At 37.0% G+C, this 19,772-nt stretch overlaps 1 protein-coding gene across 1 annotated transcript; it reads right to left on the bottom strand.

The window, feature by feature from the left end:
- Positions 1–3,488: 3,488 nt before the first annotated feature.
- On the bottom strand, positions 3,489–13,314 carry TAC3 (tachykinin 3). The gene is made up of 6 exons (XM_029285372.1): positions 13,184–13,314; positions 10,303–10,312; positions 8,747–8,855; positions 6,394–6,423; positions 4,701–4,754; positions 3,489–3,604 (listed from the first exon to the last, which is right to left on the bottom strand). The coding sequence occupies exons 1-6, from the start codon at positions 13,312–13,314 to the stop codon at positions 3,489–3,491; spliced, it is 450 nt and encodes a 149-aa protein (XP_029141205.1).
- Positions 13,315–19,772: the final 6,458 nt, after the last annotated feature.

Genomic DNA, 19,772 nt, shown 5'->3' with positions numbered 1-19,772 from the left:
AGGGTTCTTTTGACATAATAATAAACCAGACCAAAGAGAACAAGGTTGCATTCGCATATAAAGTTAAGACATTTAGGATGTTCAAAAAAAAAAATTAAGTGCAAGAGCCATTTTGTGCATCAAACAGTTGTTTTGAGGTAGCCTGTGCCCAAATTGAAACATGTAGGTTACAATTGTGTTGATCCATAAACAAATTGGAAAGGGAAGAGGGTTGTATCTGAACAAAAATATTTTGGAATTGGGAATGGTGAAAATGCTCAGAACATTAATGGTTGAGGGAAGGAAGCGAAGATGCTGGGAAGATGGGAAGGAGGGAGCAGGCTGGTGCTATATACTACCCTGGAGCATAACAGCAGTGGTGATAGTGAAGGGAATGCATTGGAAAGAAGGGATGGCAGGAATCCTGGGGCAAAATGCTGCACAGAAAACTGCTGAGGGGAAAGAGGGTGAGGTGCATCAGGTTGCCCAAACTCTCACCTGTCCAGAATTTGTTTTGTCCCAAATCCAGAACTAAGGTCTACCTTTGAACTATCTATGTTCAGTTCTACCAAACAGTATCTGCTCTGAAATAGTTCCTTAGAACTCACCTAACACAATAGTTATGTTCTAGGTTATTTTCTGTTCTGCGCGTACCTGTATAGGACAGAGGGTTTTTTAAATGATATTTTGTTGAACTGACACATAGGAAAACCTGCTCGGTTTATTTATGACTGGAGAGTCATAGGCATTTTTAGGATAAGGAGTTCACCTGTCCTTTGAGTAGCACGCTAAGGCCAAAAGCAAAAACTGGATGTGTCATGAGAAAAACTATATTGTCATTTTAATTTATCAATGCTTATTAATAATGGGAATAATTATTTCTCATATACTTAATAACTCTTCAATACTAACAACTGTGAGGTAACCTTGAAGAGCTTCCTGCGAGGATTTCAGGAAGATGCAGGCTGCCTGGGCTGAAACTGTGCTGCTATGTACCAAGCTGTATTGGAGGACACACTGTGGCAAAACTTAAAAAAATAATAAAATACACAATGGTTTAGCAAATGTGCATACACACTGAGCATAGCTACATGACATTACAAGAAATAAATATGATAAATAAATCAAGCAGAGCACTATCTGGAATGATCGGCTTTGAAAGTTATTTACAAATAAAACCTAATTTGACCTAAACTGTACTTGAGATTAGGGAAATTTTGTTCATTCATGGATTTGATTTTATAGATACCAGCCTAAAAGATGTATAGAGACCATTACTGGAAAGCAGCAAGTGTGATCATTTTAAATCATCTATGGATTCCAAAATAATTTGATTTTCCTTTGTCTTAAAATGCATCACAGGTATTTTAATTTGATGGATCTGAAGGAAAACACCGCCCCACAATTCTGTGTAATGTTAACTTGACATCAGCAAAGCTGAACTTACTACAAGATGAATTCATCATCACTGATGAAGCACTGCTAAATTTCCAAGGATATATTGTATTGGGGACTCAGGCAAAGCAGATCAGATGTCTGCTTACAGTTCCAGTGAGAAATATCTAAGCAATTATCTAAGAAACATCAATAGGAGTTACAGCCAACTATTTTCATCGGATCTAATATTTAACATCTCAGGGTTGAAACCACTGAGAATTGGTAAGACTGTTTTTAGTTACATACATGAGGATCACTAGTAATGAAGATCAACTAATGTTTTAGCAGTAGGCTAGAAACTGGTTTCCCAAAGGGCAAAGAAAATATTTTTACTTCAGTGCATATTAAATGCAGCTTGCAGAATATGATATACATTCCAGCAGGGAAGGAAATAGAAGAATGTGTGGGAAGAAAATGTTGGAAACTGATAGAGAATGCAGCCTATGCTTAATTTTACCCATTGAATTAAAACATTTATATAGCTGCCCGTCTTACGACAAACTCTGGGTGGCTCCCAATCTAAAAATGATATAGACTGTATGTACGCTATCCAAGTTGTCTTCCCCTGGTGTCTGTTTGCTTTGCTTCCCTATTGTTACTTTTTTTTAAATTAAGTGATTTTTACAAAGACTTCATCAGTCTCTAATGTTTTCTCATTGAGCCTGAATAGCTTACCCCTGGAACCACTCATTGCTCAGGGAAGTATAAAGAGCACAGTAAACTGGCACTGGGCACAGTCCAAATTTCTGGATATAATTCCATGTTTCTTCCAAAAGTGAAGGTAAGTTTGACAGAAGAACAAGCATACAAATTTCACCATAGCCTACCCTATTTGGGTGACAAAAATCCAGATGGAAGATATAGAGCAGTGATGGCGAACCTTTTAGGGACCGAGTGCCCAAACTGCAACCCAAAACCCACTTATGCATCGTCGAGTGCCGGGTGGGTGAGGCCCATTGGGTGGGCGTGGCTGCAGTGCTAACGGCAGACTGGGTGGGACTAAAAAGTTCAATCAATCAATTCCAACTTTGCAAGAACTTTTTTTTTCCCGTGAGAAGTTGAAATTGATTGATTGATTGAATCTTTTTTTTTTGCACACGGCAGCAGAAGCCTAAAGCGAAAAGGTTTTATAAAACCCAGCTGAAGGCCTAGGACTGGGGCAACGACGCGTGTGCCCACAGAGAGGGCTCTGAGTGCCGCCTCTGGCACCCGTGCCATAGGTTCGCCACCACTGATATAGAGAAAACTGCTTGAATGTGATGCCATCTTGTGGTCATGTGGATGTTTGAAAGGCTACATCAGAATTAGACTTGTAATTTGACTCTAGGCAGAAACCATTAAAATATTTTTACATTTTACAAATATTTTTATTTACAAATTTGCCTATTTCAGCTTTAGAAAATTCACTGCCTCTAGACTTTGCTCGCTGGCAGGTTACTTACCAGATTTGCTGCATCTGCAGTGTTCATCTAACTTACCCTAAAAAAAATGACGGAAGACCGCTAATATCACAGTCACACTCTGTTCCTATCTGCTTCATACAAATATATATAAGAAATTGTATGAATGCTTGTGTGTGCTTTTACCATATGTGAAATTGCTTGCATGTTTAAAATCTTGTAAAGAGTTAAAATCTATGAAAACTGTTGAAGAATTTCTCTTTTTAACCCATTTAAAAGTTTTGAGTTTTGACCCCTCTTTCCTTACCTCATTCTGCATTTGGTGAGTAGTTTATGTCACTCAAGCCAGGGAATGTTTCCTTACTGAGTTCCATGGAATTATCTAGAATTAAAGTATAAGGAAAGCTGGTTTCGAGCTGAAGCATTTAGCTCCCATCAGTTTGATGGAAACCCTATTCGGTACGGTTTTTCATATGGCTGATAGAGAACACAAGCAAAGAGTTCTGTACCTGATTGCTTAACTTTGATAATAGGGAGAGGTAAGGTTAAAGCAAGAAGGAAAGTTCAAAACTGAAGGAACAAGAAGGGAAAAAAATACAGAATTAGGTTTGCCCTTTTCTAATGACCAAAAATTGCCATGAAAGAAGGGGAAAAGAGAAGAGGCTTTTCTTCTTATAGTACAGCATAAAATGTAATTGAGAAAAGATGTAGGAATATCAAATTTCCATAATGATTACAGTAATCTTGTGGTGGTCGGCAGAGATAGCCATTCCTAATAAGGAGGACACCTAAACGATAAGAATATGCATCATGATATAACAATGCAGGCTTCATTTTGTCATGTTTGTACTGAATGTCACAAGTACATAAGGGGCAAAATTTGAATCACAATATGGCAACGCACTTTCATTAATTTTGTCCTTTTCCCCTGCAGATGCTTTTGGTTGTTGTAAATTGCACTTAGAAGATTTTGGGCGGATGAAAGTTTTAATATGAAAATAACATAAAGCGATAGAATGCCTCATACTGATTGGATGGAACCTTGTAGGGTAAGCAAGGCGGGTTGTATGACATGTGTGAGTTCCGGCACCTTTTTTTTTTTTAGAAAAAAAGCACTGTGTGTGTGTGTGTGTGTATACAGTATATATATATATATATATATATATATATATATACACACACACACACACACACACACACACACACATACACGCACGCACACACACACACACACACACACACACACACAGGCGGTCTACTATACAGTATTTTATATAGTCTTTGGGTGAAATAAACATTACACTGTATTACATTAATATTCCCTCAAATCAATAGGAAATTAAATTTGGCAATTGAAGGGAGCTCCAGGACTGTGGAAATGCTAGAGTGGCTACATATGCATTTGGGGACAAAGACTGTCCCTCTCTCTTTTCTGGAAGTATGTAATAGGGTACTGTTTACTTTCTTATGTATCTTTTGAATTATGATGTGACTCAGCGGCGTTTCTATTTCATTATTTAAATAACCACCATAAGTACATGGATTTTCTTCTGATATTCTTCTGAATTTAATTTGGAATGTAAGACAGGCTTTGCCACTAGATCAGACGAAAAGCCTGTCTGATCCAGCTTCCTGTCCCTAAATGAGGACCACAGCCCCTCCTCTGCTTATCAACAACCACCTCCACAGCTAGAGAAAGGACAGAGATCAGATGAGCAGGTAGAAGATATGCTGGGATTGCTTGTGCCTCACTTTTCACTTTTTCACTTTGGACATTTGTGTGCCCAATCACACTTGGCCAATAAAGAATTCTGTTCTGTTCTATTCTACTCACAAAGGACCCTTAAGGAGGCGTATGCATCCTCAGTTCACAAACACACCTACCCGGCTCTATGGTCCTTTTGCCCATCAGTCCAACAAAGAAATCATGCATGTCTCCTATGGAAATATTAAGTTTATTAGACAAAACAGTTTTCAACAAACTGGGAAAAAAGCAACAGTCTTGAGTTAATGTAGCACTTGTAAATCATCTGTTAGGCTTATTTATTGCATTCTGAATTTCAGAGATAATTCTGAATGTGGCATGATAGTAATAAGTGCATGTTTGTATATAACAGTCTACTTTTATCTATATTAAATAAGTTTCTAGAATCGACTGTTGATCAACAAAGTAGAATATTTACTTCATGGCAAAGTATAGGGGCTGAATATAAGAGTCGCTCAGAGACTCCGTCTGAATCATTTTTGGCTCATGGCTTGTTACTATCCTATCTTAGCTTCTGTGGTAATTCAGTCAATAAAATAACTATCTGAAAGCAGATTATTTCAATCATTTAATCAAAAGAGTTGTTTTATGTTGGGGTGGTTAATTTTGTTTTTAATACTGTAAACCTAAACATTTGAAGAGGCAAATAAACTGAATGGAACTCAGTGTAACTTAATAATAGAACAACAATAGAACCAATCCTTTGTCCTGGTTGGTACGTTCTGATGTCAAAATCCCTTGACTTATCCAGGAGCCATGCTGGCTACAGCTATTCTCAGTCATGTTTTTCTATCTCCTTTCCTGAACATCTTCACATTTTACATAATATTAGAGATGTAGCTGGGGAGACAAAGGATCCAAAGGGAGATTCGTAATTCTACTCAATCCGAAAATTACTTTTAGTCCCATAACCCACACATTTCTCAAAAAAGTCAGTTCAAATATTAATGTTAATTGGGGGGGGGGGGTGGAAACATTTTTTCCAAACATTTTTTCATACTTTTCATAGTAAAATTCAGATCTATGTACACTCAGTAGATATCATATATAATTTTTTTCTTAAGATATGCATTTTTGTATGTGTACATTAAATTGTGACATACAGATACAAAAACGTCTAGCAAAAATGGATTTTGCTATGCAGACAAGTCTTTTTCGTATACTGGAAAATCAGAAATGTATTTAATGATCTAAAAATCTCACTGAACTAAAGCTTACTAGGCAGACTTAATGTCTTCTTTATTCAACTTTATATCTTATTCTCTATATTATCCTCCATTGGACCTAACTAAGAACTAGAAAAAATTCTTGCATCTGTCATTCTCAGACTTGAATTCTCCACTAGAACTGTAATGTGGTTGGAAATCCTAACCTCCATGAACAACCACAGTAAATGCTAAATTTAAAAGGGAAATAGGTGAAACAAAAATTCCCTAAACTCAGAGCTGGCTGCAGATAGCACAAAGCTGGTTTGCTTTGAAAGAGGAGTGCATTTAAAATAGTGCCAAACTAATTTTCTCTTCAATTCTAATGTCTATGGAGATTCTCAGTCATCCAGGTCATGGTTGTTCCAAAAGTACTTTTTCAAGAAGCAACTGGACTTTCTTTGGATTCAAACTGGACAAGAGAATCCAGTTGCCTCTTGAAAAAGCACTTTGGGACTTCAGTTCAAATGTGCCTTCACCTTACGACTACATGACTGATCCACCTTATCCTTTCCAGTGATGGACCTGTACTACTAAAGTTTATTCCGTCAGTGACTGAAACATAGAAAAAGCAGTGCTGATTGCAGAGATCAACTGATTAACTTACGTTTCTGGGAAGAGGCAAGGGTCTGGGGATCTGAAGAAAAAAAATACAAAGCAGAAGGCTAAAATGCACCAAAACCCTAACTATATCCCATTTTAATGAAGAATGGAACATAGATACACACTGCAATTTATCATGAAAATATATCACTATGTTCAGGTTTTCTGTTTAAAAATCCACGCCTCCTCCAATCATCAAAATCTAATATGGATTGATTTTTTTTATAAGTCACATGTAATTACAAACTTAATGAACACACAACCATACAAAGACATGCAGTCTCCTTCTGTCATTTATACACTTTTCTCTCTTTCTGCTGTTCCTTTCTCCAACATTTTTGTTTAATTTCCAAACTCTGTTCCCATTCTAAATCTTTTCACTTCTACTCAATTTCCATTTTCTTATTTCACTTGCTACTTTTGAACAGATTGAGTTGATACAATTTATCTGATCTCAAACCACGCTTAGCTTCTTTAAGATAGAAGAAACAGTTTTTAAAGTAAACCCAGTTCTTGGAATACATGACGTATAGTTGAAAAACATGCTCCATTTTTAACCTCTCCCCTCCTGGGTTAACATGTACAGGTAGTCTTCGACTTACAGCCACAATTGAACTCAAAATTTCCGTTGCTAAGCATGGCAGTTATTAGAATAGAAATAGAATAACTTTATTGTCACTTTGAATGTACATTAATCGGCATACATTAAAATGAAATTTCGTTGCATTCAGCTCTCAGAGGGTCACCACCTCCGATATACACTACATAAATATGACAAAAATAAATAAATACATACCGAATTATGCATATATCCACATATATTATATGACACAGAGAAACAACAGTCTAGTTCGGGTTCTGTATACATGGGCATGGCGAGAGAAACGAATCTTGTGAGTTTGCCAGATGGATGGCATGGGGAACAAAACTATTACAGAATTGGACAGTCCTGCTAGAAATACTTCGAAACCTCCTCCCAGAGAGGAGCAACAGAAACAGACCATAAAGTGGGTGTGTGAGGTCTCTAACAATGCTTTGAGCTCTAAGCACATAGCGCTTAGATTAGAAGCAGCATCCTGAATACGAGGGAGTGAGCTTCCTATGATCTTCTCGGCTGTCCTTACCATTCTCTGCATGGACTTTCTATCTGAGGCACTGCTACCACCAAACCAGACAGTGATGCAGTTTGTTAAAACGCTCTCAATCGTGCCTCTGTAAAAAGCGGCCAGGACAGAAGGAGAGAGATGTGCTCTCCTCATCTGACGCAGGAAATGCAGACGCTGGTTTGCACGCTTCACTAAGGATGACGTGTGGAGAAAGCAATTCAGATTGTTAGTTATTGGGTTTTGCTCCATTTTATTACCTTTGTTGCCACAGTTGTGAAGCAAATCACTGCAGTTGTTAAGTAAGTCATGCAGTCATTAAGTGAGTCTGGCTTCCTCCATTGATTTTGCTTGTTGGAAGCAGACTAGAAAGCTACAAAAGGTGATCGACTGATCCTGAGACAGTGCAACTGTTATAAATACATCCCTGTTGCCAAGCACCTGAATGTTGATCACACGGCCATGGGGCTACTGCAACGGTCGTTAAGTGCGAAGACCGGTCATTAGTCACTTTTTTCAGTGCTGCTGTAACTTCGGTCACTAAACAAATGGTTGAAAGTCAAGGACTACCTGTACTATTATATACACATTACATATATTTAAAGTTGCAGGGAATAACCTTATTAAACCCTTAAAAGTAGTGAGATTTGTTTGTCAAATTACTAATATGGTGGACACTAAGCCTTTAGAAATAGTAAGGATTCCTTTTCCATACATTTGCCTCTATGTATCTATTATATTTTATCATTTTTCTCCCTGTTTTTTGTATTATAGCCCCTTGTATATGTACACTGTTCGTCAATCTATGACTTCAGCATGAATATATTGAAATAAATGAGTTGTAAATTTGAGGGATTAAAATGTTGACACTGTCATAAAGATTTTAAGACAACAAGAGGAATTTTATTATCTTGTTATACACATTGCATTTTGTAGTATTAGAAATATTCACAAATCCTTTGTGGAATTCTCTCGTCTCAGAGAAAATTAATACCATTTTAACCTGTTTCTACTGTGACTTTTTGAATGTCTAGCTGTACATTTTTGGGTTTCACTGAAAATCTCTCCCTCATTTAATCTGAGGGTGTGAAGGGAATACTCACATTCCATTCAAAAACATGTACAGGCTATCTTGTTGCTGAATATTAGATGCTATTATAAGGCTGACTTGACACTCAAAATATAGACGAAAACCTTTCAACGTATCAAACATTCTTGAGTTGTTTTGAGGCTGTTTTCTTAGTGATTACTTACTGATTTCTTCTTTGCCTGATAGCCTGAGCAGTGCCTCATAAGATATCCCTTGGCCACCATACAATCGTCGGAGCAAGGATAGTGGCAGCTTATAGAGATTTGGGTTCGTCTGTTGAAATGAAAAAACAACATGATATCAAAGTTGATATAGCAATACATAAACTAATATTTCCCCCGTTCTCAACATTCTATTTCCATCTTGACCCCATCTCTTAGGCACATCCCTTTTCAATATGTAAGTATTTTCAAAGTATAATTCCTCATAATCTGTACCGTGCAGGTAGCAAAATCATAGCTGAAAATGCCTACTGCAACCTCTCAGCTCTTTCTTATTTGAGGCTCAGTCCAATGAAAGGCAAAACCAAACATTCTAAATGCTATCTTGCTTCATTTGTTCAGCAGAATAAATATATAGTAAACTTCATTAATCCACTATGTAGTTGCTAAATAAACAACCCCATCCTCATTCCAGGAAATTACAGGAGTCTTGTCTTCAGTTCAAGTTGCTGGTTGTTAACTTCAAAGCCCTACATGGCTTAGGACCAGGTTATCTGAAAGACTATCTTTTCCTAGTTTTATCTACCCAACCCACCAGAGCATGGAGGCAAGGAATGTTATGAATCCCCTCTCCTAAGGAGGTCCATCTAGCCGGCCAAGAAGAAGGGCCTTCTCTGTGGTGGCTCCTTCCCTGTGGAACATTATCCCCACAGAGTTAAATTGGCCCCCACTTCAGCACTCTTTCATAAGGCCCTAAAGTAGGGGACCCCAACCCCTGGTCCGTGCACCAACACCGATCCACAGCATGCCAAAAACCAGTCTGCGCAAACAAGCGAAGCCCCATTCGCTGGATGCAAGCAGCACACAAAACCACGCCTCCTCTGGTCCGTGGAAAACCCTCTCTCCACAGAAACAGTCCTTGGGGGCCTCTGCCCTAAATGATCTGGTTTTGCCAACAGGCCTGGGGACCCCAGAATGGAATGGAGCCCATCAAATGGCTCATTTGATTGTTGGGGAAGGGGTATTACTTTTTGTTTTTGTATTGGGCTTTTATCCTTATAAGCCACCCAGAGTCACTGAGAGTGAGATTGACGGCCATATAAATTTTCTTAACTAAATAGGCTTCTCTCCAGCCTATTCCCCAAAGCCTCCCTAATTCACTGAACAATAAAGAGGAGAAGGTATAGCACAATCAGACCTATAATGTTCTGTTATTATAGCCAATTTCAGTAAAAGTAGTTTTAGCCTTCCTGTAGAGATGATTTCCTGGTCCAGTTTGATCTCCCTAGTAGGGTTGACGGCAAGTGCTACAAAAATCAAATTCCACACAATACTATGAATTGAAGATATCATTTCTTTGCCGCAGGATAAAGATGGTCTGCTAGACATTTCCAGAGGACTTCACTTACTTCCTGTATCTTTTTCTTAAAATATGTTTTATTAATTTTTTAACATAATCACGTTAATATTTGGTAAACACTGTGTTGTCTGGGTTTACATTTAAGAAACATTCACTAACAGTTGATTTCTATAATCTATAATCCACATAATAACTTTACTTGTTTCCAACTTACTTCCTGTATCTTCCTGTCCACCCACAGCTCTGAAAGTTTTTTTCCCCTCTATCCCACTTCTAGATGCTCTGTGCAAGTGAGGGACAATATATTGATATATATGGGAAGGGTAATCTGAAATGACATGGTCCATGAAACCTGGGTCCCGATGATTTTGTCAGTGCAACCAAGAAACTAGCCTTTATCTCTCTTAAAGATAAAGACCAAAACCCAGGTTTCCACAGCCATTTTTTAAATTTCCAAGTGGGTTGATCACCTATCAATTGGTCAACCTAGACAGTGTAAAACTCTGCAATTGACTGACTTGTCCCTGGCTTAATAGGAAGTGTAACAAAGTACTTCTCTATTTCTGCCAGAAAACTCTCCTCACCGAATATTCTGAGAACAGAACACCAATTTCCACAGCTAACCCCCCACTTCTCAAATTCTAGACCTACCGTAGAAAACTTCATGTGAGTGTTAAGATTCTTCATCTATCTTTGACTGTGCTTTCTGAGAAGTAGCTACCAATATACTGACAATACCAGCTAAACAAGTAATGTCTGCAAACCTTAATGAAATCTCTCCCTTCGGATGCCAATTCAATTGTAATTCCAGGTAAGAGCAGATTTTTACTTAAAAAGCTGCCAATTACCGCTCCTTATACAATATGTTAATCAGCCTAGAAGAAAAGAACGCTACTTTAACTTGGTGGTGGCTGCTGTAAGTAAAGCAATTTGAAGGAGGGGACAGAGCAAAGTGTGTCCAAATTTCAAGAACATCCAAAAATAAGGAATTGCTTTAAGAGCGGTAAGGCTATGGTAATTTGAGTCCTATTTTGGACTGCACAGAAGCAACAAGAAAAGATTATGATGGCAGAGGACAGAAATGGATTTCTCAGAGCTTTTTATCCTCAACGGATCTAATTCAAAAGGGATTTGACAAAAGAAGCCACTTAAGACTCCTTGCAGGCCTTGCCCCCAAAAGCAAATTAAAATGCATAAAGCCCCTTTTTTTAACCGAAATGGGAGGAAGAAGGAAATTGTACCTCATCCTCTATTGAACTTCCTCTTTTTATATCTACGAATGAATGTCCCTTTTGTATCAGATTAGATGACAGTCTCTTCTATAGATTTGGAACAGAGAAAGTTGATGTGAGTTTTAGCTTATTCTGCCAGGAAGTACTGTATTCAATAAATGCACGACAGGCCTTAACTGTGGTCTGTGAATGTCGTAGAAGATAGTGGTAATCCTTGACTTACAGCAGTCTGTTTAGTGACTGTTTGAGGTTACAATGACACTGAAAAAGATGACTTATGACCATTTTTTGCACATAATCGCTGCAGCATCCCCATGGTCATGTGATCAAAATTCGGATGCTTGGCAACTGGCATGTATTTATGATGGTTGGTGTGTTCTGGGATCATAGGATCACCTTTGGCAACCTTCTGACAAGCAAAGCCAAGGGGGAAGCCAGATTCACTGAACAACCGTGTTACTGACCTAACAACTGCAGTGATTCACTTAGCATTTGTGGCAAGGAAGGTAATAAAATGGGGCAAAATTCACTTAACAACTGTCTCACTTAGCAACAGAAATTTTGGGCTCAACTGTGGTCGTAAGTCAAGGACTACCTGTAGACTGCAGAAATTCAGAACGGATTGCACCACCAGATTTTGCAGGATGGAAAGAGGCACATTTTTTAAAAAAAATCCCCTTGCTAAAATCCCCTAGAAAAAGAGGCCCCAATCTCTGTTTGATGAGCTATCTCTGTAGTTTGGTAAAGTTTGGTAAAGTGACATACAGGAGAAGCATTCCAAGGATATGTGGAAAACAGTTCAGAGGGACTCAAGGGAGCCAATAATTAAAATATAGCTATGAACTGAGGAAGAACCGAGAAAAGGCAAACTTAGATATTCTATTACCTGGTGGCATCAACACATTTGTGTTAATACATCTGTTAACTTAGTTCAGGATGAACAACAAAAAAACATAAGCAACAGGAAGATTAACTATCTGGTCAACAACAACAAACCCATCATGTAAGACAGTTACATACAGGCTGTGAGAAAAAGTTTGGTGCTGAGGTTAAGGCATCAGGCTAGAAACTGGGAGATGGTGAGTTCTAGTCCTGCCTTAAGCACAAAGCCATCTGGGTGACCAGTCACTTTCTCTCAGCCCTAGAAAAGTGGCAATAGTAAGCTATTTCTGGAAACCCTTGCCAAGAAAACTGAAGGGACTTGTCCAGGCAGTCTCTGAGAATCAGATATAACTGAACAGAAAAAGAAAAATACAAGCTATAAGCAACAAAAGCAACTGTTGTATCTCTTCTTATCCTATTCCTTAACTTCAAGGTTCTTAGCTTGAAATTAGCTATTGTGCTAATTTCTCCCAGTACTATTTCCTACAGCTTTAAGTACCATTGATCCAAAGATTTTTCTGCTTCCTCAAGAATTCCTATTCAACATCCTGAACAAATACCTTAAAATTTTGGGGAAATGCCAAAATCAGCCCCAAATTGGCAGTTTGAGACATTGGGGGGGGAGGAGATTTTTGGGGGTGTTGGATAATGTAATCTTGTGATTCACTTAACTCCTGCTTAACAACCACGGCAACCATGGCAAAAAAAAAAAAAGTTGTAAAATTGGGCACAACTCACTTAACAACTGCCTTGTTAGTGACAGAAATTCCGATCCCAATTGTGATCATGTCAAGGAATATAGGTATGTTTTTCTCCATTTGCAGACACATTTTACTCTGTAGTCCCTCTGAGACATCTTCCCTAAATATGCCAGTACGATTTTATACGTAGATTTAAAGCGGAGCACAGGAAGGTGGGGGGGGGGGGTTGTTCTTTAGCAAACTGCCACACCATATATTCAATAACATTTCAGTTTGCCTCACCTTTGTTTGGACTCCGCTGGGCATCTGTTGCTCCAGAGACTCAATACAGTAACCACGACGTAGCTTTGCCACTAGTAAGGACAGCAGCACTGTCAGCACAAGGGAAGACTTCATTGTGGGTTGTTGTTGTTTTTTTCCCTGAGGGAGGAAAAGCTTTGAAAGGGGGAAAAAACATAATTAAGGGGTGCAGGGGAATTCAGAAATAGATAGTGTGTGTGGGTGGGTTGGGGGAAAAGTCAGCATAGAAAAGTGTCAGGTGCAAAGAAATATAAACCATTCCATCTTTTGTGATGGTATAAAATGAAGCTATTATTTTCATTTTTAGGAAATTCATCTTCTATTATTAGATTTCAACTACAGAACAGAGCTTACTTTCTGAAAATAGGAAAGCAAATTCTAAGTATTAAGAAAATGTACTCCCATTCTCTATTTGGTGAACATGTTCATTAAATGTACATCAGTGAACACAAATATTTTTAAAAGTGAATATTCTGGAGTTTACACTTATCTTTTAGTACTTCTATACATGCAGTAGATTAAAATAAATGTTTTTGCTTTTTCTTCTAAATTCAGGGTTTGTTTTGTTTTGGTTGTTTTAGTTCCACTCTTCATTTTTAATCAGCTATATTCATCTAAAGATGACTTCTTCTTTTTTCTTTATATATTAATTTAAGTAGTTCTAGTCAGTGCTTATTCTGGATCATATCATGTGACATATGACCCAGAAAGAAAATTGCCTCCATTTCAAAAATGTCTTTGATCTTTAAGTTCAATATTTCCAAACCTGGCCTAATTATACCATTAAAATCCCCATAATTAAATCTACATTTCTAGGTACACATATCAATGACCCAGGTTATCCCAATTTACCTGTTGTCTGTGTAGCATATAAATACTAACAGATACCTTAACATTCTCCCTTTAGATTTCAGCCAGTATTTGAATTTCATCTTTATAATAATTTCCAGAATTCATTTCTTCTATTTTCATATCAAGATAAACTAACATTAGACTCATTATACTCCCTTTAGCACACCCCATTTTTTGGTCCTTCTTGGCCTATTTATAAAAACACATGTAGCTAGATAACACTACCAGATTATTTCCTATCAACTAAATTTCTTAGAGAAAAATCATATAATCTTGTAGAAAATGAAAAAGAAACATACTACCTATACATTTACCCAGTAATATTCCAGGATGCACATTTAATTATAGAAGTCATCATGTTAGTTTTTTGTCAACTCTGTTGATTAATCACATTTTGGATTTGGAACTCCTGACTATTTTGCCTTATTCTGTTGCAAAGACTCCTGCTATTGTGTTGGAATATGATATCTGATAGTCTCTGGTCCCTTCTTTTTTAAAAAATATTTGCATCATCCTCTAGCCATTTCATATATTCTATTACATTTAAATTTTAAAATTGAATATCTTTGTAAACATAATTATTTTTAAACCCAGGGATATTTGGTGTAAACTTGTATATTGCATCCTATGCTTCCTTAAAGGATCTCAAGTTCGATTCTATTTGTGATTGCTTTGTATTGTGCACTTCTGCAGTATCTTGTATCCTACACTATTTATCTTCATTGCCTTATCATTCTGAACTGGCAATGGATTTTGTGGTACTCTGTGAATCACTGGTTGTTCCAGATTATGTCCATTTATATAACTTCCTTCATGATCATTAACCATGTTTACTGTATATTGCTTTGCCAGAGCTCTTTCTTTTGATAACACACATCATTGGGAGATTTACTTCTGCGTTAATTAGGCTTTTCACCAGCTGTGTTTTTCCACTATCCCTAGCCGGGTTGGTATGTTCAATATCCTCCACTTGTGGCATATATATATGAAATCTCAGATCTTTGTATTTCCAACATTAATTAATTCCAGTTGTTTTTATAAATTTCACTGAGTGTTTAATTTTGGAAGTTTCTTGTTAACCCTAACAAAAATGTATTTAACGCACCCTTTTTCTTCATCACCTGAAATAGCTATTGCTGTAGTTTCCGAAGTCATGATTGCTCTGGCATTTATATAGTTATAAAATAGACACTCAATTTTATTTATATATTTTGTTGAGAAGTCAGTTGCATCTAAAGATGATATTAGATGAACAATTTTGTTTTTATCAAACTGGGTCTGTAAACTACTAGGTTCAGGATAGTTAATAAAGGTCAGTTTGCTAGGGATCGATTGTAAATGCCAAGTATTTTCTTTAATCTCAATATTTATTGAATAGCTATTAAAAGAGGAAGATTCAATTGAATCAATGTGTATTACATTTACTAAAGTCTATATTTACTGTCTGTGTCTGATTGTATGAAGCTTTCTTGTTTGTCCCTACAACTCTGTATTCGATTTGTTTAGCAATATCTGCTTCTCTTGAGTTTCCTTGTATTTGCATGTTTTCCTTCCTGAATTAGAGACTTTTCTGGTTGTTTTCCATTTTTGTATTCTACACTACATGATCTACACTACAGCAACTTGCTTAGCTTGAATTTGTTGATTTAAACAACTCTAGGTTTTTAGTGTTTTAATTTTCTTGACTTGATTTCCCCCTTTTATTAGCCTTCTTAATTTAACTCTTTATTTTTTGTTTTCCAGTTATTATTTCTATCTCCTCTCCTTAAAATCAAATATCTTTATTATGGTCTTTGACCAGCCTTTACACTATTACTACTACTACTACTACTACTACTACTACTACTACTACTACTACTACTATTATTATTATTATTATTATTATTATTATTATTATTATTATTATTATTGCAGTAAAAAGGAATGGTTTAACACAACAATTAGTTGTTAGGGGAAGGAAAAAATATGGGACAATAAAACAGCATGTCTAATTAAAATCTTTTGCAGTTGTGTGACTTGGTAAAAACAATTGGCCACTTGATGTGTAAGTGTAGGATTAGTGTCCCTTGAAATCTAATGAACATAAACTGTATCTGCAAGGCCCTCTACCTTCTTAGAACCATAGGGGCAAAGTCTCTGTGAATAAAGGGTCCCGTGAAATCTTCCCTCTAGTGAGGTTGATGGGAGAGCATCAAAATGGGCTCTAGAAAAGGACCATCTATATCTGCTTAGTGTTAAATTGTACAAGTATCCCACAATGGAGGGCTTGTGACTGCCTAATAATTGGCGATAGGTTTGGGGCACTGGTGATATCATTTTGTCAATCAGTGTGTCTGGTTCTCTCTTTTACTATTGATTTGATCTTCTCCAAGGTTAATTGGGCTAAATACTTAGGAGAGTGGCCAGACTGTAGATTTTTCCACTATGCAAGTATGGTGCCAATGGGATTGATAATTGTTTAACAGCAGCAAAAGCATCAGGCCTGTAGCTCAAACATGATTCTGAGATTTTGAGACTAGATTCCTAGTCCAGGCCTGAGCCTTAAAACTAGGCACATTAGTTTCGAGCCTTGGTATTGCATTGGGGATGCATTTTGGGATGTCAAACAAGGTCCTGAGAAAATTTGATTGAATTGCTTCCTAAGTCTTCAGGTTTATGTATGACCCGATTTGTATGTCATATAACATATAACAGTTGGGCAATTTAACTGCTGCTGGGATATAATTTGCCCCTTGTTGCCCATGAAATTTAATTATTGCTTGTGAACTCTTTTGGGCAATAAAAAAGATATAATTTACATGGGCTGTTAATTTTTTCAAAGTCTGAAATATTATGCCCAATACTTAAAAGCTTTTGACCTGTTCCAGTTCATGGGAATCAATTGTCCATTTATACTTTTGTCTCTTGTTAGAAAAGACTAGCACTTTAGATTTATCATAATTAATTATTAAGTGATCCTCATTACAGTAGGATGCCCAGGTTGTCAGTGCCCACTTCATGCCTACAAAAGACAAGGAGAAGTGAACTGCATCATCAACATAAAGTAAAATTGGGAGATGTGTGTTGGCTAGTTTTGGAGCAGGGGTGGTCCACTCTGTTAAAAAGCAACAGTGCAAGGATTCATCCTTGTTTCACCCCCTTGACGGACTCGATAAAGTCGGAAAGGTCCCCTTCCCAGTTGCATCTTACTCAAAACCCAGTTTTATCGTATAATTTATGAACTGGGAGCAGGAATGTTTTATCTATGGAGGATCTGCTCAGGATGTCCCAAAGTCTTACCCTTGAGATGCTGTCAAAAGCTACCTTGATACCAATAAGGAGCAAGGTAGTACAGGAGCCCAGTAGTGCTGCTTTGACGAAAATGCAAGATTGATCAAACAATTTCTTGATCCTTCCTGATCAGATGGCCTTTTGCCTTTATTATAAAAGATTGGAGCTTAACTGTGAGATCGTGATATGCATCAACATTCTATTATCAGGTGAGCTAGTTGGGTCTGGGTATGCCCCTAAGTTGCAGAGGGTTGAAGAATACATTGTTTCTTCCTCTGATGGAAACCATTGGGCTATCATATCCCTGTTAACCTTAACAAACTTAATCTTAATAATTCATTAGAATTTCCAATAGTTAAGCCTGGGGTTGGGGGATCATTTGTATCCTCAGTCTCCGTATCTCCCAACATAGTCCAGTTCCTCTCTAAGGGAGTGTCATTTCTTGTCAACATGTAAATTTGTTGATTCATGAGGGCAAATTCTTAGGATAGGTTTACTCCAGTTCAACCAGCAAAGTTGTAAACATACAGTGAGGCGCTAATGACAGTCATGCAATGACTTCATTATAGGGCCTTCCTTTGGGGGAATTGAGCCATTGTCTAAAGAAGAGTTAGGTGAACGTCTTTTTGGAGAGGGAAAAAAATCTGTGATCTTGGCTTGGCTTCCCCCTTCTTTACAGTCTTCTGCTACTCCTGTCTATGGCTCTAGCTCAGGGGTCCCCAACCGCCGGTCCATGGACCGGTACCAGGCTGCGGCATGCCAGTAACCGAGCTGCACAAGCAAGCAAAGTCCCATCCACGGGATGTAGGCAGCACACAAAACCATGCCCCCTGATGATAGCTTCCTCTTGTGAGGACCATTTTAAGTTTTTCAGTAATAATAACAGCCCTCATCATCATATTCTCAATCATGCTTCAATCCTTTTGCAGTAAATTATCGCAATGATTTCCAACACTGGGAACATATGGAAAGATGATACAAGCAATTTCTTATAAAGAGTTCTTTTACAATCAACAAAACTTACAACACAGTTGATGAGATCACTCAATGACTTTCAAGCTGCATTTCTGTTCAATGGGCTTTAAGCAGCTAATTATTTACATGTCTGCAATATTTCTATATTTCAGTTTATTGTACAATGATAGAATTCCTTTGCATTTTTAATAATTGGATTGCTCAAGACTGATCATCAAGACTGCTACTATGGTTCATTTCCCTTTAATTATAATCTTCTTACCTTAACCTTTTTTTACTCTTGCTTCTTTTATGCACACTTATATCACCCTGAAATTTTAATTTACACTAATTAATTTTTGTATTCAGCTGTGCAATATTTTAAACTAATGGCATGATATTCATACAATTTTAATCCTTATGAACTTTATACTCTAACTTTATAATGAAGATTACTGCTAGTTTATATTCACAGAAACATAAACCTTTTCATTGCTTTTGATATATTGACGTTATGTTCATTCATAGATATGGATGCGTCTTTAATAATATCTCCTGAATATAATCCAGATATCCTTATGATACAGATATATTTCAGTGGTTTTTCCAGTTTTAATAAATGCACATAATAAATACATTCTAACAAGTTATATGTTTGGTGGGGGCTCCTAAGAAACTATTAGGGTTGCATTATATTATAAGCTTTAGGAGAGCAGGGAATGAATGCAAACAAATTTTCACCCAGAGTATCACCAACTTTCCCATATAGAATGTATGGAGTACACACTTCAGATTCATCTGATGTATTCTGCAGATAAAAAAAATATGTCATTCTTTCGAGCCTTTTAACTGTTCACTGTAAAGTTGTGTTTTAGAATTCTTTTAATTCCATAGTTAGCTTTTTAAACTTGTTTTAAAGTGTTTCTTGGGTGTTTGCATTAAATCTTCACTTTTCAAATTGCATTTAAATTTCTTAGGGGTTTTAATCCCTTTATATGTTTTGCATATGAATAGTAAGTACTTTTGAATTCTAACAAAAGGAAAGCTCGTAGGCTGGATGAATAAGTTAAGGATCACATTTATAACCTCCAATTCTAATTTAAAATAATATATGCATGACTTTTCTTAATATGCATGTAAACTTTATGTCTATGTGATTTGTACACTATGCATGCAAATAATATATAACAAAGCCCCATGAAGTTCTCTTATATTTATTTAGGCAAAACACCTGTATTTTAAGTTCTGTAATTCTGTGAAGAATACATTTAGACAGAAACACATTTGCTTATATTAAGACTATAATACCATATAAAACAAATGTGCTATTAGATTTTCCATTCATCTACTTTACCACATTAGGGGACTGGAGGGTAAAACATATAAGGAACGGTTGCCGGAACTGGGTATGTCTAGTTTAATGAAGAGAAGGACAAGGGGGGACATGATAGCAGTGTTCCAATATCTCAGGGGCTGCC

The sequence above is a fragment of the Protobothrops mucrosquamatus genome, unplaced genomic scaffold (assembly GCF_001527695.2).
Source record: "Protobothrops mucrosquamatus isolate PMUCROS unplaced genomic scaffold, P.Mucros_1.0 scaffold1580, whole genome shotgun sequence".
NCBI lineage: Eukaryota > Metazoa > Chordata > Lepidosauria > Squamata > Viperidae > Protobothrops > Protobothrops mucrosquamatus.
Note: the sequence above shows the minus strand (reverse complement) of the source record. Positions and strands in the feature narration are given on the sequence as shown.

Excerpts from the sequence above, each read along its gene's own strand:
- TAC3 (XM_029285372.1), bottom strand. The coding sequence starts at position 13,314 with ATGAAGTCTTCCCTTGTGCTGACAGTGCTGCTGTCCTTACTAGTGGCA. Across the intron at positions 4,755-6,393 it reads CCTTGCCTCTTCCCAGAAAC|GAGACATGCATGATTTCTTT; the intron begins GTAAGTTAATCA and ends ATATTTCCATAG. Across the intron at positions 3,605-4,700 it reads CAAAAGGACCATAGAGCCGG|GTGTCCTCCTTATTAGGAAT; the intron begins GTAGGTGTGTTT and ends CTTATCGTTTAG.